Below are 21847 nucleotides of genomic sequence, written 5' to 3' on the forward strand. Positions count from 1 at the left end.
TGAAACAAAAGATAAAGATTAGTATATTTTATTACAAACATAAAAAATAGTGTTTTTCTTTTATTCCGAGGATTTTCGTGGCGTTTTGTGGAAAATTGTTGATACTGTTCGGAAAAAGTCGACGCAATCACATTTTGCTCCCCCGAACGCAACTTGGCGTCGGCTCAGCACGGGTGATGTAGGTAGAAATGTGAAGGTAATATCAATCGACCATCCCGGTCCCTCCAGTTGCACAGGGAGAAAAATGCAGCAGCAGCAAACGGGCAAAAGAGGGGAGAAACTTCACGTCGTCGAATCCCATCAACCCAAATGCGCATCGAAGACGTAACGGAAATTGGCATGTCGCGTTAATAATAAAATCAAAAAATGTCTGTCTAAAGACTTTAACTGTATAAATGTATTTTTACTGAGAGCGTTTTTAGTCAAAAATTAAAAAAGTGCAATTTTGAGCAATCCCTACTAATATTATAAATGCGAAAGTCCTGATGTTTGTTTCACTTTCACGCAAAAACTACTTAACCGATCATCAGGAAAATTTGTACACATATTCTTAGTGGTCCCCGAATGGTTATAGGCTACTTTTTATTTAATAAAAAAAAATATTTTTTAAATAAAATAAAGAAATTGTTTAGCCAATAATACCTCGGCATCTAGCTATTTGACTACTTTAACGCCATCTAGCATTCCAGCATTGAAGAATTCTTAATCACGATTTTTTGCGGTAAGAAGCTTATCACGTTGTTCATCCCTACTAATATTATAAATGCGAAAATCCTGATGTTTGACACACTTTCACGCAAAACTACTTAGCAATCATCATGAAGAATTTGTACCACATATTCTTAGTGGTCCCCGAATAGTTATAGGCTACTTTTATTTAATAAAAAATTATTTTTAAATAAAATAAAATTGTTTAGCCAGCCAATGCCCCTCTGCATCCTGGCTCTTTGGCTACTATAACGCCATCATAACATTCAACCCGATAGGCTCAAACCTAAGTACTATGGTACCATCACACTGTATTATCACACTGTATTACCGACAGCTACGTCAACGTAAATCAATTGACTACACTATGGAGCTACGCACTATACTTTAACAGACTATACTTTCAGCCATTTAAACTTCCCGCCATTCCTTCATTGTTACTTCTTCTGTGACTACAGACGCGTACGGAAGCAACTTCATTATTTTAGATATTCGCGAGCTAAGCCGCGGGTTAAAGCTAGTTCTTAATAAATTTATTTATGAAAAACATAAATTTGTTTATATTTGCATATTTTACACATTAAAACAATTTCTTTTGATAAAAACATACAGTAATTACGTAAAGATGACGTTTTAATTAATTTTTTAATGAAAACTTACTTGTATCTACTCGTAGATTGCGTATTGCGTTTATGAATCGTAACAAATTCCAAGTGTCGACGCGCTGTTGGCAGCGTGAAGACATGAAACACGTTCTCCCAAGAGTCCCGAGAGTTTGCTTCGACTTTTGCACGACGTTAAGACTGACTCGAAATGCGGTTACATGCCAACTTTGAGCATGCTAACTATCCGACATTCGAACATTTTACAATTCGCCCCCGAGCGCATGATTCCAATTCTATCAGCGTGGAATTTCTGCTTGTCTTCGATGATTCCAATTTGACTTTGACATTGACTTAAATTACAAACTTCAAAAGAACAAATTAAATACTCCCACTGTAACAGTATGACAGTAGGAGTATGATAACTCAATTAGAACATTATTGGTAACACAATTATATTATTCAATAATTTAACTTACTTAGTTGTAGTATTTTTGCATACATTTGAATATTTCAGCCGTTTGTTGGGTCCAAACATAAAGCAAACTCTCGGGGGCGTATGGAAGCAATTTACCCAAATTGCACTTTAAACTAGGAAGCCGAAACAACCGCCGCTTGAAACAGCAAACTGAGATTAAGGAACTCGTGATAATTTGCGTCGAAATAATCCAATAACAGACGCAGATTGAACTGAGAGCTTTAACTATTAATACACCATTAATTTATGCACGCGTTGGAGTAGTAAACACACCGTTTCGTTGCGTAATGTAATGAAATGCAAAGCGATGGCGAGCTTAATAACTCGATTAGTCAAATTATTCAATTGGATAATTAATTTATCCACTTCTGAATTTACTCAATGACATCTGGATATTTCTATTAAAAATATAGTAACTAGTGATTCATAAAATGCCGCATGTGGCGCTGTCATTACCTTTACTCCCCTCGAAGTAAATTATTCCTACTGACGGTTTAAATTATAGTCACTTTATTAGTTGCACATTAGGCAACCAATTAAACACGTATTTTTGTATTTATTAAGAAAAAGAATTAAAAGTTGAGTTGATGTTTAATAAAAGTTTGTTGTTTGTTGAGTTTTGTTGAGTAATTATCATTAGTATACTCTGGAGAATCTTAAACAACAATTAGCTTTAGAAATAATTAATTTATTTATTTTGAATTAACTTTATACTTGTACGCAATGCCATCTTATTTTTTTAATGAAAAATACAGTAACTAGTAGTACATAAAAACGCCGCATCTGGCGCTGTATCTACTTTACTCCCCTCGAAGTGAACTATTCCAACTGACGCTGGTCAAGTCTCCGCGCACAACTTTCACAAATCTTAAAAACTCAACTCATTCAAATATTAATTTAAATAGTGTTTCTTTTGATACACTTCTAAAAACAGTAAGTTTTTCTTAATATATTTAATATACATTTCTGTCTTTTCTGATATAAATCCACTTAAACTTTTAAAAATTCAATCCAGAACTTTTTTATTTGACACTTTTGTAGGTTAGGATTTTTTTCATCGGTTGATCCATCTTAAATGTTCGCATTTTCACACATATTTCACAAACTTGTTAACGAAACATCGAACTTTAACCCGCATTCACGTTGAGGGATTTTATGCGATAAATTTCGAGAGTATAACGCTCACATTGCGGTCGAAACTTTTTGTCGTACATCGAGTTTAGCCCGGCAACTTTAGACGGGCATCGTATTATTAATAAATCATTACACTGCGCTTATTAAATTCGCCAGCGTGTACACACATCAGACACATTACATTAATCTTATATTAAAACACAATTCAACGCAAAATAAACCTTCATATGTCTAATAACATGTGTGATTTTGTACATTTTGAGGTTATGATGAATGGTAAAAATAAAGTGAGGTTATAAAATATGCAAACCACAAAGCATGTTGCCATTTATAGCAGTAGATACAAGATAAGATGAAAATATATTAGTCTAGACGGGTAAACTTGAACTAAACTTGTAAAGTAAATATTTGTTTCTGTTAGACGCGAGGTTTTTTCGTTGTAGTGCTGGTTGCTTGCTTTTGTCATGCAATGGGAAGCAATGCAATGGCAGAAGTGACTAATTGAAAACGGTGGTCACTTTAGAGACTCTCAAACGCGTGCATAATTTAGTCTCAATGCATTTAAACTACTTCATTAAGTTGCACTCTATCGAGACTTTAACCTCGGTGGTTTAGTTTGGATTTTTTTCTTTAATTGCAGAAATAAACGGAAACAGTTTGAATTTTTTACATTTTTTAAGTAAAAAACTATTAAATAAAAGAAAAATTATTACTTTATTGGTGATAGAATGTTAATTATTAACAAAAAAATCAATTTTTACGTTTTTTCTTGTTTAAATGCTTATATCTCCTCTATTTTTGATTAAAATTTATTAAATTAATTTTTATTCTATTGTTACTTAGTCAAACTTTCATCTAAAAATGTTTTTCTCCGTGTTCTTACAATTATTTCGTGGAAACCTTAAATTTTAATCATTTTCAAATCAATTTTCCTTGAACAAATGTAATTTCCAAGTCAGAAACATGTAATTGTTAGCTCGGCGGGTAAATGCAATTAATTCCAGCCGTAGACTCGTAGGCTGTTGCTAAGTAAATCACGCATGTGGCGACTAGGCGGCTGTGTGCGCGTTTAGATAGGACTGAAACGTAGAGGACACAAAGTACACGAAGGATTCTTCACTCGACTTGGGCTCATGGTCTCAACTTGCAACCCTAGTCAGACCTCAGTCACCTACGCATTAAGATTTAATTAAACCCTTATTACGGTTGGGCTATTATCGCTTCTCGCCCGCATATTCATAATCGCAATGAATTTGTACCACACAATCATCATCATGAAAACACGTTTTAATATTTCATTTCTTTATTTTAGAAGCGCCAGGGAGATAAAGAGAAGTTTAAAGGGTGAGTTTTTATTAAATATTTTATGATGTTTTTTTAATTTTATGTTTTTTTGTAAATGTGAGAATGGATTTTTTCTTGATTTTTGGAAATATTGATATTTTATATTTAAAATTTTTGAAAAAATGAGTGAAAACGCAAGAAAATTGGTTAATTGTGTATTTTTTGCTATTAGTAGTTCCACCCGTGACTAAAGTCCATGACTAAAGTACTTTAGCCACGGCTTTGACCACCCGTGATTAAAGTATCACTTTTTGTATTTTAAAACCGTGAAAAACTTGCGTTATACAAGTTAAAATTTAAAAAAAAGTTCCATAAAGAGTAAAAATTTAGTTTTAAGTAAAAACCTTTTTAAATTCAATTAATAATTCATAAAACGCTATTTTTTTTTAATAAAACTGAATATTTTGCTTCCCCAGCTATTTTTCAATAGATACCGCTTCAAATTTCATACTTTTAGGGCAGAAATTAACCCTAAATTATTATTTTTTATCGACACTTGATACTAATAGGAAGTTTAAAAACCCCGTCTCACAAATAACTTTAATGTCGCGATGCGCATTTCGAAGGCTAAGCCTTCCTCTTCAGGCGAAGGAATTATAAAACTGAAACTTCCTATTAGTATTTGTTTACTCACAGTGCATCAAGTAGTGTAAATCGACACTTGATGATTAATGACTTAATTCATTACTTTCTTGCGAGTAAGTCGACGCCACTACCTGCAAGTGAATAGATCCATTGTATTCGTCTTCGTGCGGGGCTCGGCCGGATAGGGTTGGCACATAAATTCATGAAAATAATCGCCTTGCAATCGCGGCATTAAAGGATGCGGCACGCCAGATGGCAAGTCGTGGGAGTGTCCTGTGCGAGAGTCCTGCGGCGGCTCTCGGCGCAGCTCGAAGCGTTCTGGCATGGTCTCGCCCGCGCCTCGGCTTTTCCAATTAATTATATCCGTTATTGTCCGCAATAGAACGTCTGCACTATGCGGGCATGCGGCAAACAGTGCTTTCAAAGCTTTCAAGCGGTTCAAGCGTGTTGCGTGATCGGTTTTTACTCGGAGGGAATTTGTAATAATTGGTAATTGTTTATTTCTAATGGGATTTCGATTTGGATGGTTGATTTAGTCATAAATCACACTTATAGGTTATATTTAGTTGTTTTTTAGTAGTTTTAGTGCGTATTTAAGGAAAAATTATGTTTATTACTTTCTTTGGTGAATACGTAATCCATGTTATTTTTTATAAATATAAAAATATTTATTGATTAAAATTACAACGTGATTTTTTGGATTTACAGGTTTTTGTTGAGTTTGACATGTTTCGCCCAGAGGGCATCTTCATAATTTGTTGTAATTTTAATCAATAAATATTTTTATAATTATGAAAAATTATGTATTTTGACATTTTAACGTGAATTCAACTTTTATGCCTTATTTTACACGCTGTATGTTATATTTTTGGGACAAACAGTAGTCTATTTGCTTTTCCTCGGTCTAAACTAACTTTATGCCAAAATTTATTAAAATTGCTTCTGTGGTTTTTGCGGGAAAGCCGCACAAACAAACAAACAAACCGACATTCACATTTATGATATTAGTTTGGTCATGTTATTTTTAAATTTCCGAAAAAAATTCCTAAAAACTTAAAATATTTAATTTTCCTATTCAATATTTTAAAATTTTATCATTTTTATCAATAATACGCATTTAATCATGAATAGTTTATTTTTTAATAAAAAAATACTTAAAGTTCAAACAATTTCTGATTCATTTCAACTTTTGACTTTTTTCTCTCAGTTTACATTACATATTACACATTATGCAGTCAATTTCCATTCTATATTCCAAACGTGCTGGAATTACCCAGTTGTGTGCCGTGTCTGTAATAATTCCACGTGCGTAATTGTTCCCCACGGACATGCATCACATCGAATTCGCAGGTATCCGCTGGTATTTTCTCCCGCCGCTCGCTTACATCCTTTATTGGAAAAAGCGCCGACGGACAGCGTGATGAATACGAATAATGCGAACGAACACGAATTATGAGCCGTTGAACAGCCGCCTGTTCGCTCATTCGCATTCCAGTTCAAAACTAAAAATGGAGAATTAAAGACAACACCAGAAGCTAGAGATAAATTAGTTAAATCAACATAACTATCATTACCATCAATTAAGTAGTCGAAACTGGACAGTTGGTTATAAACTTGAATATGAGTTTAATGTTAATTGAATGTAAATTTATTCATTGCTAAACGCAGAAAGAATATTTTAATAGTTTTAGTAGTTTTAGTGATTTAATGTTTGAATGGTGTTGTAATAGGCGCAGAGAAACAGTTATTAATTATTCATAAACTAATCAAATTATAATAATAATATTTTTAGTGGATATTAAATGATGAATCAAATAATATTAATGATTTATTGATAACTATTTAATTTCTTGTTTTGAATACAATTTATCTTTATTTATCAATAACTTTTTGTACGAGTCTTTTAACAACTAAATCTTTTTGTGATTTTATCAAGAAATTTATTTAGAATTAAAAAGTGAAACAATTTTTATTATTATTTAAACCGTTTATGAGTTATTCAGAAGAAACTAACAAAAAGTAATTTTTTTCTACTTTTACTTTTAAAGCACCAATTTTTACGCGCTTTTCTACGATTTTAAGACACAAAATGAGGTAATTTATACACGGATGGTTAATTCCGTGATTAAAGTACTTTAGTCACGGACATTAGTCACGGGGTGGAGCTTGCGCTTGCACATTTGCCTAAATTTAAATTAAATATTATTACTTTTGATAAAAATTATTATTTTTAAAACTAGCTAAAACTAGATATAATCAAGTACATAAAAAAAATCTTTTCGATTATCTAACCATAAAAAGTAGTTAAAATCTAATAAATTGTCAACCGTCTAGACCTTCTACGTAGATCTTTAAATTTACGATTTAGTTTATTAAGTTTACGAGTATTTAAATATTCATTTCATCTTGGTTTTCTAAGTTTTTATAAGTTTTATAATTCAGTGAGAGGAAAGTAAGATGATCCGTCGGGCGTGTCCGATGTGAATTATTCAAATCTCGGACGACGAACGCCGACATTTGCATTTTTCGTCACGACACGCGGCGTGGATCGTCTTTTTTTTTCTCTCGTAGGTATGAGAATTCTCAGATTGCGCTCTTGCGAATGCGCGAATGAGTGAATGATATGTAAAACACTTGTAAATTACGATTACATCAAAAGCGTGCGCGAGATTATTCACAAGTTTAAAGAAACTTACAAGAGTCATCTGAAGAAATTTAACTGCATTTCGTATGAATTTATTCAGATTAAAACTAGGGCAGAATAATTTTCGTCTAGTCATCGTATAGAAAGTGAAAAATGTTGAATTATTCGTGATGAAATTATTTTTAAATTTATAATTTTTTACTTTATTTCATTTTATTTCCAAAACGGTTGGAGTTATTTTGATAAAATTTTCAGACAAGTTTAAACTTAGTCTAGAGAGTAATCTCAAGAAGTTTGGTAGGATAATTTTTACTGTAAGGGTGTTAAATAAGGGATGAAACTTGGTATGAATTTAATTATTGTTTTAGTTATATAATTTTATCATAGATGGCATTAAAGTGCATTATTTGCATTTTTTATTTAATAATTGTATTAAAATTAAGAATATTATTAAAATTTTTACGTAAAAAGTTGTGGAATTAATTTTTAATTCAAGAAAAACTATTTTATTTGATTTTTTACATCGGTAAAATGTGTTTTTTGCTTGATACTTCATCCGTAGACATTTTTTTGACAAGATTTCCTTCGTTTTATGCTTTTTATTGCTTTCCGCAGCTTAGTAAACGTGGCATCGCATAACGAGCGTGTTTTCCACGACTATTTCTCGACCCTCTACGCACGATTTTCCTGCGTGAAACGTTTAACTTTTGCGATTATTGCTTTTATCTACCGAGATGTTTATTGGCATTTATGACCAATATCCAAACGTCAAAAATGTCAAAAATACGAAGATAAATTTCTTTTTCTCTACGTGCCTGTTGTTTGTTAGTTATGGCATTTATAATATTATTCTAAGAAAGTTTTCATTCCGAATTTTCAAACTCCAGGGCATAATTCGTAATATTTAAGCGGTTTAGGTTTTTCCAGCTTCCCGTATTTAAACACTTGGGAAATCCGCCGGAGCGTACATTAATTTTTACTCCAAACAACCCTTCGTGGTAAGATACAAAATTCAGTCAGCAATTCGACTACACTATGCTTCACAAACCCAGCGCGTACTACTTAACTCAAATAATTTATTCTTGCAGCGTGGATGCGGTACTAAACTTTTTTAAGTACTTTTTCATAATATATATAAAATCTAAAAGTAGTAAAGTATAAAAAGGTTGCGAGTTTTATATCCGCATCCACACTGTATGTTTTCATGCAAAAGAAAATGATATTTGCATTCATATGTCGAACTCGATCTCGACCAAGCATATTGTCCGATGGTCTGGATCCAGCAGGACGCGTGGACATACACACGCAAGTAGTGTGAGTGCATTGTTGACTGTTCAGTCACGAGAGGCAAATCCGAACCGAACGGATGGCATAAAAGAGTGAGGAAGCGTCAGGGAAAAAATCGCAAAATCAGAATGCATGTTACACGCTTTCATGGCCAGCAGCAGGGTTTTTATTTGCATTTTTTAGCGCGGACACACGTTGGATCTATTTTGGAACGTGTAGGAGTTCAATACATTTTTGTACTTTATCTATTGGCTTGCATATTTTATTATATTTGCATAAAGGTGGAGAATAATTCGTAGAATAATAAAATAATAGTAATAGAAACAGTAAGTAATCGGGTTAGTTTCTATTTGTATTTATAAAGCCAAGTTGTGTTAGTTAAAACGTTTATAACTCAAGAACGACTGGACAAATTTTGATTATTTATAATTGGTTAGATTAGTCTTGGTCAAGAAAAGGAGAATAAGTATTAAAATACTACAAATTATATTATACAGGGTGTTAAAAAAGAGATGAAAATTGGTTGAAGTATTTGTAGTAGTTTTTATTTTAAATCTTCGACATTCACTCGCAAAAAAACTGTGAAATGTAACCCCGTGATTTAAGCCCGTGACTAAAGCACTTTAGTCACGGTTTTGGCAGTCTAAGTATAAAATATCACTTTTTGTGTCTCAAAACCGTGCCAAAATATTACGGTGGATTAATGTATAGAAATGGCAAAGTAAACTGAATTGTGTTTGACATGGAATTAATAACAAGACAATAAAATTTTATCATCCCATAAATTCTATTGTACGTATTTTCCTGTGAAAGATAATTATTGATTTCATATATACTTGTATGATGTCGAATGGCCTAATTATAGCATAAAATGTAAACTTTGATACAATATACTACAGTATCCTGTATTGGTATAGTGTATATTGACACAGACATCCATGTTTCCGGCCTCCCGCCTGTATCGGATGCGATAACGTAAATCCACATAACCTCAACTCTTCAGCCTCAAATGTGGCGCCGAAACTTTCCTGATAAGATATTGAGTTGTAAGATACACCTCGCAGCTATTATATTATACTCCTACGATAAACTTTCCATTGGATTAAGACGTTGAGGTTATGTTTGTGTAAAATTGTCTATTCTGTTTCAATTTGTAGATTAAATTAAATTATTGACGCGTCTTTGTGCACTGCATTATTCTTAATGGTATTAATTGTGTTAGAGTCTGGCGAGACTCTGCTGGAAAAGTAACAAACACAAAGCTTTAGTGAGCGAAAATCCAGTGTAATGGCAGCGGGCACGATTTGCGCGCAAGTTTGGTTTGACGGCATTATTCAAATCGCATTAGAAAACGCGTCTTAGGCACCCCAACAGCCGACACCCGAAAATCGCCGTTGAAGATGCTCGGTTTAACGAGATGCGTGTGCCGGCTGCTCACTGCGGAAACGTGATGCAAAGTAATGCAAAGTGATACTAAGTGGTGGAAATTATGTGAGACTTAACACTTCAGTACGTTTTAAGTATTTGTGCGGATTTACAATAAAATAAAACAAAACAAAAGATTTGCATTTATTAAAAACTAGCTTTTGCCCTCGACTTTGTCTCGGTAGTGTTTAATAAAAATGTAATTCGTTTTACTATTGTGTTCTAGATATAGTATGTGTCAATTCTATCAATATGATTCGCAATTTTATTTTAAAGAAATTAATTATATAAAGAACTAGCTTTTAACCCGCGGCTTCGCTCGCGAATATCTAAAATAATGAAGTTGCTTCCGTACGCGTCTGTAGTCACAGAAGAAGTAACAATGAAGTAGAATGGCGGGAAGTTTAAAATGATTGAAAGTATAGTCTATGGAAGTATAGTGTACAGTCTCCATAGTGTAGTCAATTGGATTTGATGTTGACGTAGCTGTCGGTAATACAGTGTGATAATACAGTGTGATGGTACTATAGTACTTAGGTTTGAGCTTCATTGCTGGAATGCTAGATGGCGTTAAAGCAGTCAAATAGCCAGATGCAGAGGTATTATTGGCTAAACGATTTCTTTATTTTATTTAAAAATAATTTTTTTATTAAATAAAAAGTAGCCTATAACCATTCGGGGACCACTAAGAATATGTGTACAAATTTTCATGATGATCGGTTAAGTAGTTTTTGCGTGAAAGTGTAACAAACATCAGGACTTTCGCATTTATAATATTAGTAGGGATTGCTAATAATGCACTTCAGCGCGTCATCTTGGATTCAACTATTTAACTATAACTATGATTGAAACTCATTGCCAACTTTTTCATATAGAATAGTGCTGTTTTAGGGTTTTCCTGTCAATTATTTAAAATTTTCTCGTCGTAAAATCAACCTTGGACTTTAACAAACTTTTTAAAAAAGAATTGGCCAAATTGGTCAAAGCGTTGTTGAGTTATGCGCTTACCAACAGATTTTGCGATTCGTTTTATATTATAGATATAACTTATGTTGGAGTTAACGTAAATGTCTCAAACATATAAAGTAAAGGAATTACAGGAAAATATTTATGCAAGAATGCAAGTTTTGGAATTTGAATTTTCACATGTTCACAATATGCACGTGCCATACTAGTTCGTAATGGTAACTGTTATCTATTTTATTCCGGGAATTTGTTGTCGCATATTTTAAGTGCCTGCATACTTTCCGGGCACGTCTCACGCGTAGGTTTTCTCCGGAAGGCGCAAATGGGACTTGACACCAATTCATCAATAAAATATGACGTGCATAAATTGATCCCAAAATGGATACTCGACGACTTTTTAAATAAATTATATCTCCTCAAATGCGCACACAGCAGCAATAAAACTAAATGTAGTTTTGCATTTTCAAACGTTTTCAATTACTTTGCGACTTGAAAAGTGCTTAAATATTTACTTCCGGTTTTAAAGTGAATTTCAAAGTCTATTACTTTACAAACCAGCATCTCATTGGCATTTTAAGCTTACGTAAGCTTGAAAATACTTACGTGTTTAGTAACACACGTTTAGTTTTAGGTTTTCTGAAGTCTCCCGAGACGGAGCTTTGAGTTTTGTTTGTTTTGTTGGTATTTGCCAGAATGTAGTGAATTAGCCACGTCCTGCATCGAAAGCTCTGCTGCAGTGACGTAAATCTTTTCTTGATAAAGCAAAATATAAAAGTTTAACGGTAAAAGTTAGAAAAAAGTATTGAAAGCTGTGAAAAGTTTTGTAAACAAAATTACAGTTTCTAACAATATTAGGGTTTATAAATATTTTAGAAAATATAAAAACAAAACATTTTGGGGTAAAAATTAGGAAGTTTTGAGTATTTGCTAAAAGTATTTAATTTTAACTCATTAAAATGTTTCATTTTGCCTCATTAGTATCTTGCGCTGAATCTACGTTTGCGGGTTCATTACGGTGCTTACATTCAATTAAAATGTTTTATTTAAAGAAACACTCGTTAGATGGCGCTACTTGCCAAATATATTACATAAGTGTGGAAATTTCAATATAAAATTTGCAATTTTGTTTTAAAAAATAATAAAAGCTAATAATGCACTTTTGCGCCATCTGGGAGGCAAATATTCAACTATAACTATGATTAAATGGACATATCAACTTTCAACGCTTATTTTACACCCTGTACATCATAATTTTGAATATTTTAATAATTATTCTTTTTTCTAAGTCAAAAAGTATCCTATAAATCATAAATCATCAAAATCTATCAATCCGTTCTTGAGTTATAAATGTTGTAACTAACACTTTGTTCTTTTTGATCAAAATACTGCACAAAATATTTACCCAACTACAATCTGTGCCCTATTATATTAATCTAATCAGGTCAAGGAACCCGCAACATTTGGCTAATTAAAACAAAAGAAACATCCCATCCACTAATGATATAATGTTCTCCATTATCTTCCATTATCTGTATCTCGTTATCGCGAAATATTTCGTGATTTGCACGCGCTGGCAATGACGTTCGCGCACGCAAATTGTTTGATTGTGTCGAGTGGTGCTGTAAGAGAGCCGACTACCTTCAAGCGTGTTTCAAGTGGTTTGCGTACACTTTGCAGCACACGTTGATTAAATTGCAACTTACAAACAATGAGTTCAAAAGCACACACAAATGTTTTCCGCCGTTTTACATGCGGCGCGGCGCGCGCGCGTGGAAAACGAACGAATTTCGCAGCGTGCGCAAACTTAAATTAGAAATTAACTTTAATTAATCACACTTGCACTCGCGTAACGCTAACGTTTAGTTCTGTGTAATTTAATTTCGAAAACAAACACATTGATATTGTTATTCAATCAAAGGTGGCGCTGTTGCACAATATATCATAACTTCATGTATAATATAAAAATGAATCGTAAAGTCTGTTGGTAAGCGCATAACTCAACAACGCCTACACCAATTTGGCCAAGTTCTTTTTTAATGTTTGTTAAAGTCTAAGGATGGTTCTTACAGCGAGAAAAATTTGAATAATTGCCGGGAAAACTCTAAAAACAGCCTTTTTCTATAAGATAAAAGTTGGCATTGAGAATCAATCGTAGTTATAGTTAAATAGTTGAATCCGAGATGGCGTGTTAAAGTGCATTATTAGTAATTCTTTATATAATTAATTTGTTTAAAATAAAATTGCGAATCTTATTGATAGAATTGACACATACTATGTCTAGAACAAGAGAGTAAAAACAAATTACATTTTTTTAAACACAACTGGGACGAAATCGCGGTCAAAAGTCTAAAATAAAACTAAACATTTTAAGTTATTATTTATTTATTTAAAAAATGCATAAATAAGCATGAACATAAATAAATTAATAATAATTTAATGGTTGTCCAGGGATAAATCCAGGTTGACCATAGGTGTCCTTAACCTGTTCACGACGATAATAACTATCCGGAATCTGTGGCCTCTCCGGTTGTTGCGGTACCCTGATATAAACCGGGTATGGTTTTGGTACTTCAACCTTTACTTGCACAGGATACGGCTTGGGTACCTCCACTCTTACAGGTACCTTAACCTCAACTGGTACTCTTACTTCTTTTGTAACATGCACTGGATACGGTTGTGGTTGTGGTACATGCACGGGTACCTTCACTTCTTTGATGACTTGAACAGGGTACGGTACGTTCCTAGTCACTGGTACCTCTACTCTCACCGGGTATGGCTGTCGGACGTAAACTGGGACACGTACTGGTACTTCTACACGTACCGGAACTTTCCTTTCGACTTGTACGGGATACGGTTGGGGGACACGTACCTGCACAGGTACTTTCACTTCTTTTGTTACATGAACAGGGTAGGGTTGTGGTACTGGTACACGAATGTGTACAGGTACTTTCTTTTCGACGTAGACTGGGTATGGTTGGGGGACTTGAACGGGGACACGGATGATTTGAGGTTGTTGGGGTTGTTGAGGTTGTTGAGGGGTCCAGGTGTTCCATTGGTTGATTTGTGGTGGGGGCTGGTATCTTGGTGGGCCGTAGTAGTCTTGAGGGACAGGGCCTAATCCATGGATGAATCAATTGTCATAAAATGACAAAAATCTATAATAAAATTTAAAAAAAACATTATTTGTATAAATAATATAAATAATAACAATTATTGGTAATCTTACAGAAGCAAAACGCATTTTTCGATTTTTGTTGTACACTTTTGGTTAAACAAACTCAAACTGATGATAATATTTAACTTTTTCATCTTTTATACTCACAAAAGATAAATATTTCGAAACTGTTACATAATTTTCGTCACATAAAGAATGCATACATTTATTTGTTACATTGAGCAACGCATACAAGATTTATGCACAGTTTGCATTAAAACCATCTTCTTACCATTCACTATACACTCAATACCAAATAAAAATAAAACCAGTTTTATTTACTTACTATAAATTATTTAAATTGTTTTTTTTTTCCTCTGCGTGAATGATATTGAAAAGTGTGAAAATTCATATTTTCACTTTTTCTTTAAATATGTATGAGCAAGTTTTTATTTGACATGAAAAACACGTTTGTGACTAAAATACAAACATGTAAACATTTGTGATATGATATAACACTGCGCCAGAATTTATTGGATTTCTGCAAAATGTAAAATCGTTCCGGCGGGAATTGTCAGCGAAACGTTTCACCCCGGCGAGGATATAAGAGTATTTACGATTCACGGGACGAGAGTGAATATTATGAGCAACGCGGAATAACGTTTGAAAAAATTGAACGAGAACAAATCCTTTTAACGTTAAACAAGCTTTACTTGCAAGACAAGCATGAAGCAAATAAGCTCAAACTGCTTTTTATTATTATTCTTATCTTTAGCGTAAATATAACCGTCGGAAGAAGAGTTTGTAACAAACATGAAGCTTCAATATATTATGTGAAAATTTTGAGAAAATTTTTGGTATGAATCTGAATAGATGATATTTTCTTATTCTATCAGATGGATAAATATTTCCGGAATACGGAAATGATGTGTATTAGGGAGTGATAACACACATATGCGTGGGTGCGTGCGGGCATCATAAATCAATCCGACGCAGTTTTTTTCGTCGGGTTTGATGACTTAACGAGTCAATCGGTCGATCAAACACATCAATCTTGCTTTCATGGGATTTTATTGTTGCCAAACTGTTTAATTTACTATATTTCCATATTTTCCTCTTTTTTATTTCTTTTATTGCCTAAAAAGACATTTTCTATTATTTCTATAATTAAATATAGAAAAATATTTAAATACTGCGTACTTTCTATTATAATGCATTATAAATCATGACAATAGAAATAAATTATAGATAAATAAATATACAATCCGGTGATTTATTAATTTATCATTGAATCACGCAAATATTACGAATTCAAGGAATAAATAAAATTGCATGCCATAAATCCAGCATGTATCGGTACTTACCTTCTCTTTTTGCATCACCGGAGTTGACTCATAAATTTCCATTAGTTATGTTAATTATGTTGGTGTTGGCCACGCTGTGCGGGCAATTTTATGAGCGTTGGTGCAGGCGTAGGCGTAGGCGGTGCGCCAGTTAACCGAACGAGAGCTGCTACCTGTGCCAGCACATGCAAAACAGGGTGTAAATTTTAATTTGTTTAAGTACCGCGTAATGATTGTTCCGGATGCATATCGCATGATACATTGTGCATACACTTTCAGCTGGAAAATTGAAATATCAAGAAACAGTTGAATAGCAGTATACCTTTAGGTTACTGATTAATTAAGTTATTACTCATACATGAATTAGCATGAAACCACAATTGGATACATTTCTGAGTAATAATTCGTGTCTTTGATCATTGCGCATCGTGGATGGGACACGTATTGTGGTGCAATTTATACTTGAGCTTAAAACCGTTAATGTGCTTAACGTGCGCTTAATGCGCTTAACCCATCATTCTTCCTCGAGGGAGTTCGGTGCTTCCGGAAAAGCGGATCGGACAAGCAGGCGAAAAGTGCATTATATTCAGCTTGATCTCTTACTTGTACTATGCAACTTCTTTTACAATTGTGAATTTAGAAGAAAAGAATGTAGAGTATATTGGGTTGCAGCAATTCAAAATATTCACAAAAAAATAATTCATTTTGATATTTTTCAACATTTCTTTTCTAAAACACTAAAATTGAAATAATAAATGTTATTTAAAGCTAGAAATTTATCATATTAAATAAATACCACATCTTACCACTGATAAATGCCCGGAATTACCGTGAAGCATTGCAAACTTCTCACAACTCGAGTACTTAGCAAATATGACTGCAGGTAAACTTGGCGAATGCAATAATTTCACACATTATTTATGCGCTTGCATTACGTACCACTCAATCACTGATATAAATGGTTTGAAATTAAAAGTATTAGTTCGCTGAAAGTTGGTTAGTAACTGACGTGTTGGGAAACTACTGAAAACTTAAATGAAACATGACATAAGAGAAGTCGTAGAATGTAGAGTGAAATAGTGAGAATGGAATAGTCCACAGTGGAAGAAACAAGGGGTGTATAGGTAGAGTTGACGCGTCGGACGTGCGTGCGTGACGATGACTGGCATCACGTGTGCATGTTGGACCAATCAGAACGTGCGACGTTGCAACACGTCGCGTGATTGCGCTCATGTGACTCAGAAGTGCAGCGTCACTGAAGGTTATTATAGTCGGTGAATTCAAGCTGAAAACATCTAGAAGAATTTGTAAATTATCAGGTATAAAAAAAATTAGTAAAGTTAGTTACAGCGTGTATAACTCAAGAACGGTTGGATAGATTTTGATTATTTCAAATTTATTGTATTCATCTTTGTCCAGAATATGAGAATATTAATTAAAATTTTGAATATTTTGATTTTAATGGTGTTAAATTTGAGGTTAAATTGGAAATAAAATATTAGTCGTAAATATAGTTGCATAATATAATCAGAGAGGGCGCTAAAGCGTATTATTACCATTTCTCATTACTAATTATTAGTAAACTAGTAATTTTATTTTAATTAATCATAAATCACTAGCGAACATTCAGTTTAATCAATGGTCATCATTATTACCCTTTGTAATTGTGGTTTTAATTCATAATGAAGCGTTATTTTAATCACTGCTTTCACTCCCAAATAAATAAACAAACAGCGCTGTTCAATGATACAAAACACCAAATTAATTACTCTCAGTTGCCGAAAATAGAACATTTGAACCATTTAGCCATTCCATCATGGTTAGTATAACATCTCCCCACACGCGTCATGCAAATCCACCGAAATTCTAATAAATTGCGCATTGTCCACGCTTTTAACCCTAATTAAATAACAAATGCACATTACAAATATTATATCATAGTCGCTCATGTGCAGAGCTAGTTTGCATTGTGAGCGGATTGCGTTCGTGCGGTGTCCCCTCGCTTGTTTGCCATCCAGAAACAGTCCGTGAGCTTTTCAATCACGGCGCGCGCGAAACTGAGCGAAAAGCCCACACACAGCACGCCACGATGCGTTTGCGGATTGTGTGGATATTATTATCCGAGGGCAACGCTGTCGCACGTTGCGTTTCTGCACAGTCATCGGCGCATGCAGAATCGGATTTTCATTTGTCAACGGTATTTGTATGTATTTGTTGTTTCGAACTTCATTCGCCGTCAAATGCAGTCAACTGTCTCATTCACAGTTTGTATCTATTCTCAAAAGGTCACAAAGAAAACAATTTGTATTTTATCTTTTAAGATAGAAAATCTTTTGTTCGGTTGTATGTTATTGAATTACTCTTAAACGGTTCGTTCAATTTTGATGAAATTTTTTTGTGGTAAACTACGGGTATTCGTGGATGGTTTATTTGAAAAATTGCATCAGATATGAAAATATTTTAATTTAAAAAAATTAATCAAAAGAAAACAATTTTTTGGTTGTGTTTTTTCGCTGTATTTGATTTCATCAACAACCCCACCCCGTGACTAAAACCCATGACTAAAGTACTTTAGTCACGGCGGTGTTTAAAGTACCACTTTTGATACCACAGTGAAAAAACTAATAATTTTTAAAAATTCTCAAAACTGTTGCACAATGCCGCTAAAAACAGTTTGTAACATTTTGTAACATGTCAATGTCCACGAAAAACGAATCAGTTAACCTAACTTTCGTGATTTCCCTATTATCAACTTGTTTAAACCAACTTTTCGGCCGCTATTTGCCATCGTTTTTGGAGCCAAATAAATTAGTTTCCTTTGTCTAGTGACCTATTACGCAAAGCCAACAAACCAACAAGCCCGACCGAAGCTCCTCAAGCATAATGGACGCACTAAGCATTAAACATTCAACATCCGACTGCGTGGGCGCCGCTGAATTTCTATTTGCACGTTGGTTGTGGGTCATTTTAGAAAATTGTGCGCGCGCGTCCTTTTTCCGACTGTTGACATTTAATATTCGTTGCGCTGTTGACATGAAACCCATCCAATCAATTAAAGCGCGCGCCGGACGCCGACGTTAAATGTGTTGACATTTCTTTTATTCGACGCGCTGCGTTTCGAATGCAATATTCTAGGGCGATGTTATAGTAATTGTGTATAAACAATAAAAGTACATGCGTGCAGTGTTAATATTTGTTTATAAAACTCAATTCTGTTTGTTTATTTGCGAATAATTTTTCATTAAAAAATTGAAAATTTTGAAAAAATTGAAAAATTATTAAGTTTTTTGCCTAGGCAATAAATTTTCAATTTAATATCAAGGCAGTAAAGTAAAGATTTTACTAAAAGTTGTTTATTCGTGAATATTTTAATTTTTTTTCATTAGAAATTTGAAAAATGAGTAAAAATAGAGAAGTTATAGACTTTTCTGCCTAGGCCGTAAATATTTATTTTAATATTAAGGCAGTATAGTAATATTTTACCATTATTTTCAATTAAGTTAATTCTGAATGCCAAAAAATGTATTGTTTTCTTTTTTCTTTAATGCCTAGGCATTTTATTTGTTTACAAGTCTGTTCTTGATTAGTTTCTAACAGATTTCACTTGACGCATTGTTGAATTATCCCTAGAAGATTCTTTCGCAGCGAAATCCTAAGAAACCTCCTCAACAATGAAGAACAATAGACACAGCATTCCTTTTCCCGTATATTTTTTCCCTTTGCTTCCAATTCTATTTGCTTGCTTTCATTTCTGGTAAAGTTGTATACTCGCCAGATTGTACTCAAATACAGCGCGCGTATTTTTCCGTCTTCCGCCTCGTGCGTTGCCTCGTTGTCTCGCCTTCCAATTTCCACCACATACCGAAACACTAAAACGTCCATTCTTGAACTTATTATCCACCTATTCAACGCGTCCAGACACACAACCGCAGGAATAAAAAAAAGAAAAGCGGAATGAGCGAACGAGTGAACAATAAAGTGAACGAGTCATCCCTAACTCCACGAATGCGAATGCGTAGTCCTAGTTGGATTCGAATTCGAATTCGTATTCGGTTCGTATTCAATCGCGTTGGCGGATCGGCGGATCCACGGATGAAATTGAATTATTCGATTACGAAAGAGCCGGGGCGGTGGCGGTGGCTGTGTGGCTGTGGCTGGAAAATGCGGCGTCGAGGGACGCGCCGCGCCGGCGATAGTTTTCGAGGTGACAATGCTTGTCATTTACATTTATTGCCCTTCGCGTATTTGCGCAGCACTCAGCGCAACAACATTGAATTGATGGAATTGATACCACTGCGTAAAAAAAGTGTGTTAGGAAATAACATAGCTAAATTCAAAGTAATACAAAAGTATTACGAGGAACATCTGTGGCTAATTGTTTGGTTTTCAATTAAATTTAAAAATTACTGTTTGAAGAAAACGAAGAGTTATAAAATTTTATGTTTGCGTTAGAAATTCACTTTGTTTTAGTGAAAGAAAGTTAAAAAAAAATTATCCTCGTGACTAAACCCCGTGACTAAAGTACTTTAGTCACGTCCATGTATAAAGTACCACTTTTTCTTTCTCAAAACCGTGGAAAAAATGACAAAATTATGTTTTTAGAAAAAAAATCGGAGAATTTATTTGTTGACCTTCAGATTTTTTCAATGTATACTTTAGATTCCCCCTCCACCAATGAATATATTTCTCTACTAGGCGGATGGTAACAATATCTATTCTGATTTGATATGCAAATTCAATGTTTTACGCAACTACCTCTTTCCAAACACGTCGAAACCGACGAAAACAGAAGTTTTCAACAACATCACTACGTCTGAATCAATTTAAAACAATCAAATAATTTTCCACGTGATAAAATTCAATTCCTTTCCTTTTCTTTAAATTAGTTATCTGTAGTCGATATTTTCAAGTCGAATTTTTTCCTTCCTTCCTTCTTTTCCGTTTTTTTTTATTGCTGTTGTCTCCTAAATTTTGCAACAAATGACGCGGAATTAAACGTCATACATTCAGCCGTCGGTAGCAATGGAATGCAATTATTCGAAGGGGTCCGAAAAAAACATTTCCGAATATTTCGATGGCGCTGACGACGGCTTTGAGCGCCTGCGAAAAGATTGGATGTGTTTGGAAGCGAGAGTTTTGCGCAGGGATAACTTACAAACGACATTAGGCGTCGCGCACATTTTTGTCCGAATCAATGAACAGTGAATTTTCTTCTCTACGCCGAGCTTAAAATCATACTTGTGCAAATCTTAAACTTTTCAAAGCCGACAGAATGGGAGAAAAAAGTTGAGATGTAATCCGGATTAAGTTTTTTTAGTTGTTGAAGTTTGGTGGAGGATAACTTATGGCTTAAAATCAGAGAGTATTGATTGATATGTCATTAAAAGTGAATTTTTAGTATTTAATAATAGTATATTTAGTTTCAAGTGGCTAAATGGTTGCTTTAGTCACGATATTGATTAAGAGCAAGCGTAGCGAGCGTTTAATCAATCTCGTGTTTAACAACGATTAGCCACGTCATGTTTACCTTGTGTTGCTCCGTAGGAAAATGCGCAGGCGCAAGCTCCACCCTGTGACTAAAGCCCGTGACTAAAGTACTGTAGTCACGGCCTTGCTGGTCTGTGTTTAATGTACTACTTTTTGTCTCTAAAAACCGTGGAAAAAGAAATGTTTTAAAGGTAGAAGTAGAAAAAATTATATAGAATATGATTTTAAATATTAATTAGCAGTTATAAAACTTAAAAATGTTTCCTGATGAAGATTTAGTAGTACGAGTATAAGTTCATTTTAATGATATGTGGAATAAAATATGTAATAATACCGTATTTCCTGGTAAGTTGGTACTACTTTCAACATGTGCAAACCGTAAAAAATACTCGTTACTTTATAGGAACATATTTAAATTGCCTAGTTATCTCTTTCATTCGCATTTGAGCGCAAGCCAAATCATATAATATGAGAATTTTGCAATCTTTGCAATTCAATTGATATTCCCCGGAAATATGAAAGCATTTTCTTTCTATAGGAAGAATATTGATAAACTTGGTTTATGCAAAATTGGTTGCAACTACTCGTATGTACTAGTAAATACTCCTTTATCAAAATAAATACCGTATTAAACTAATTAAAAAATGTAATATTTTCATAATGAAAAATTAAATATTTTTATCAAACGAA

General features: G+C 33.8%; 2 protein-coding genes across 4 annotated transcripts in view; both read right to left on the reverse strand.

Annotated features, from left to right (window-relative positions):
• Nucleotides 1-16688, reverse strand: part of LOC135791947 (KH domain-containing protein 3-like) — a 24922-nt gene extending 8234 nt beyond the window's left edge. The window contains exons 1-2 of one of the 3 annotated variants that reach the window (XR_010548160.1): nucleotides 16477-16688; nucleotides 16042-16407 (exon numbers count right to left, since the gene is read on the reverse strand). Coding sequence is in view for 1 of the 3 variants with exons in the window: in XM_065302554.1 (XP_065158626.1) it covers nucleotides 16477-16509 (33 nt within the window). In the remaining 2 variants the exon portion in view is untranslated. Of the gene's footprint in view, nucleotides 1-16041; nucleotides 16408-16476 lie in introns of those variants that run through there. The other 2 variants (XM_065302554.1, XM_065302557.1) reach the window with 2 other exon arrangements.
• Nucleotides 13588-15918, reverse strand: LOC135791996 (uncharacterized). Its single transcript, XM_065302618.1, has 2 exons — nucleotides 15894-15918; nucleotides 13588-14287 (listed from the first exon to the last, which is right to left on the reverse strand). The coding sequence occupies exons 1-2, from the start codon at nucleotides 15916-15918 to the stop codon at nucleotides 13596-13598; spliced, it is 717 nt and encodes a 238-aa protein (XP_065158690.1). The 3' UTR covers nucleotides 13588-13595.
• Nucleotides 16689-21847: the final 5159 nt, after the last annotated feature.

This window comes from Atheta coriaria, unplaced genomic scaffold (assembly GCF_025399875.1).
Source record: "Atheta coriaria isolate IRGN ID8LTWV9N9 unplaced genomic scaffold, Caltech_Dcor_3.1 hic_scaffold_5_pilon, whole genome shotgun sequence".
NCBI classification, from domain to species: Eukaryota; Metazoa; Arthropoda; class Insecta; order Coleoptera; family Staphylinidae; genus Dalotia; species Dalotia coriaria.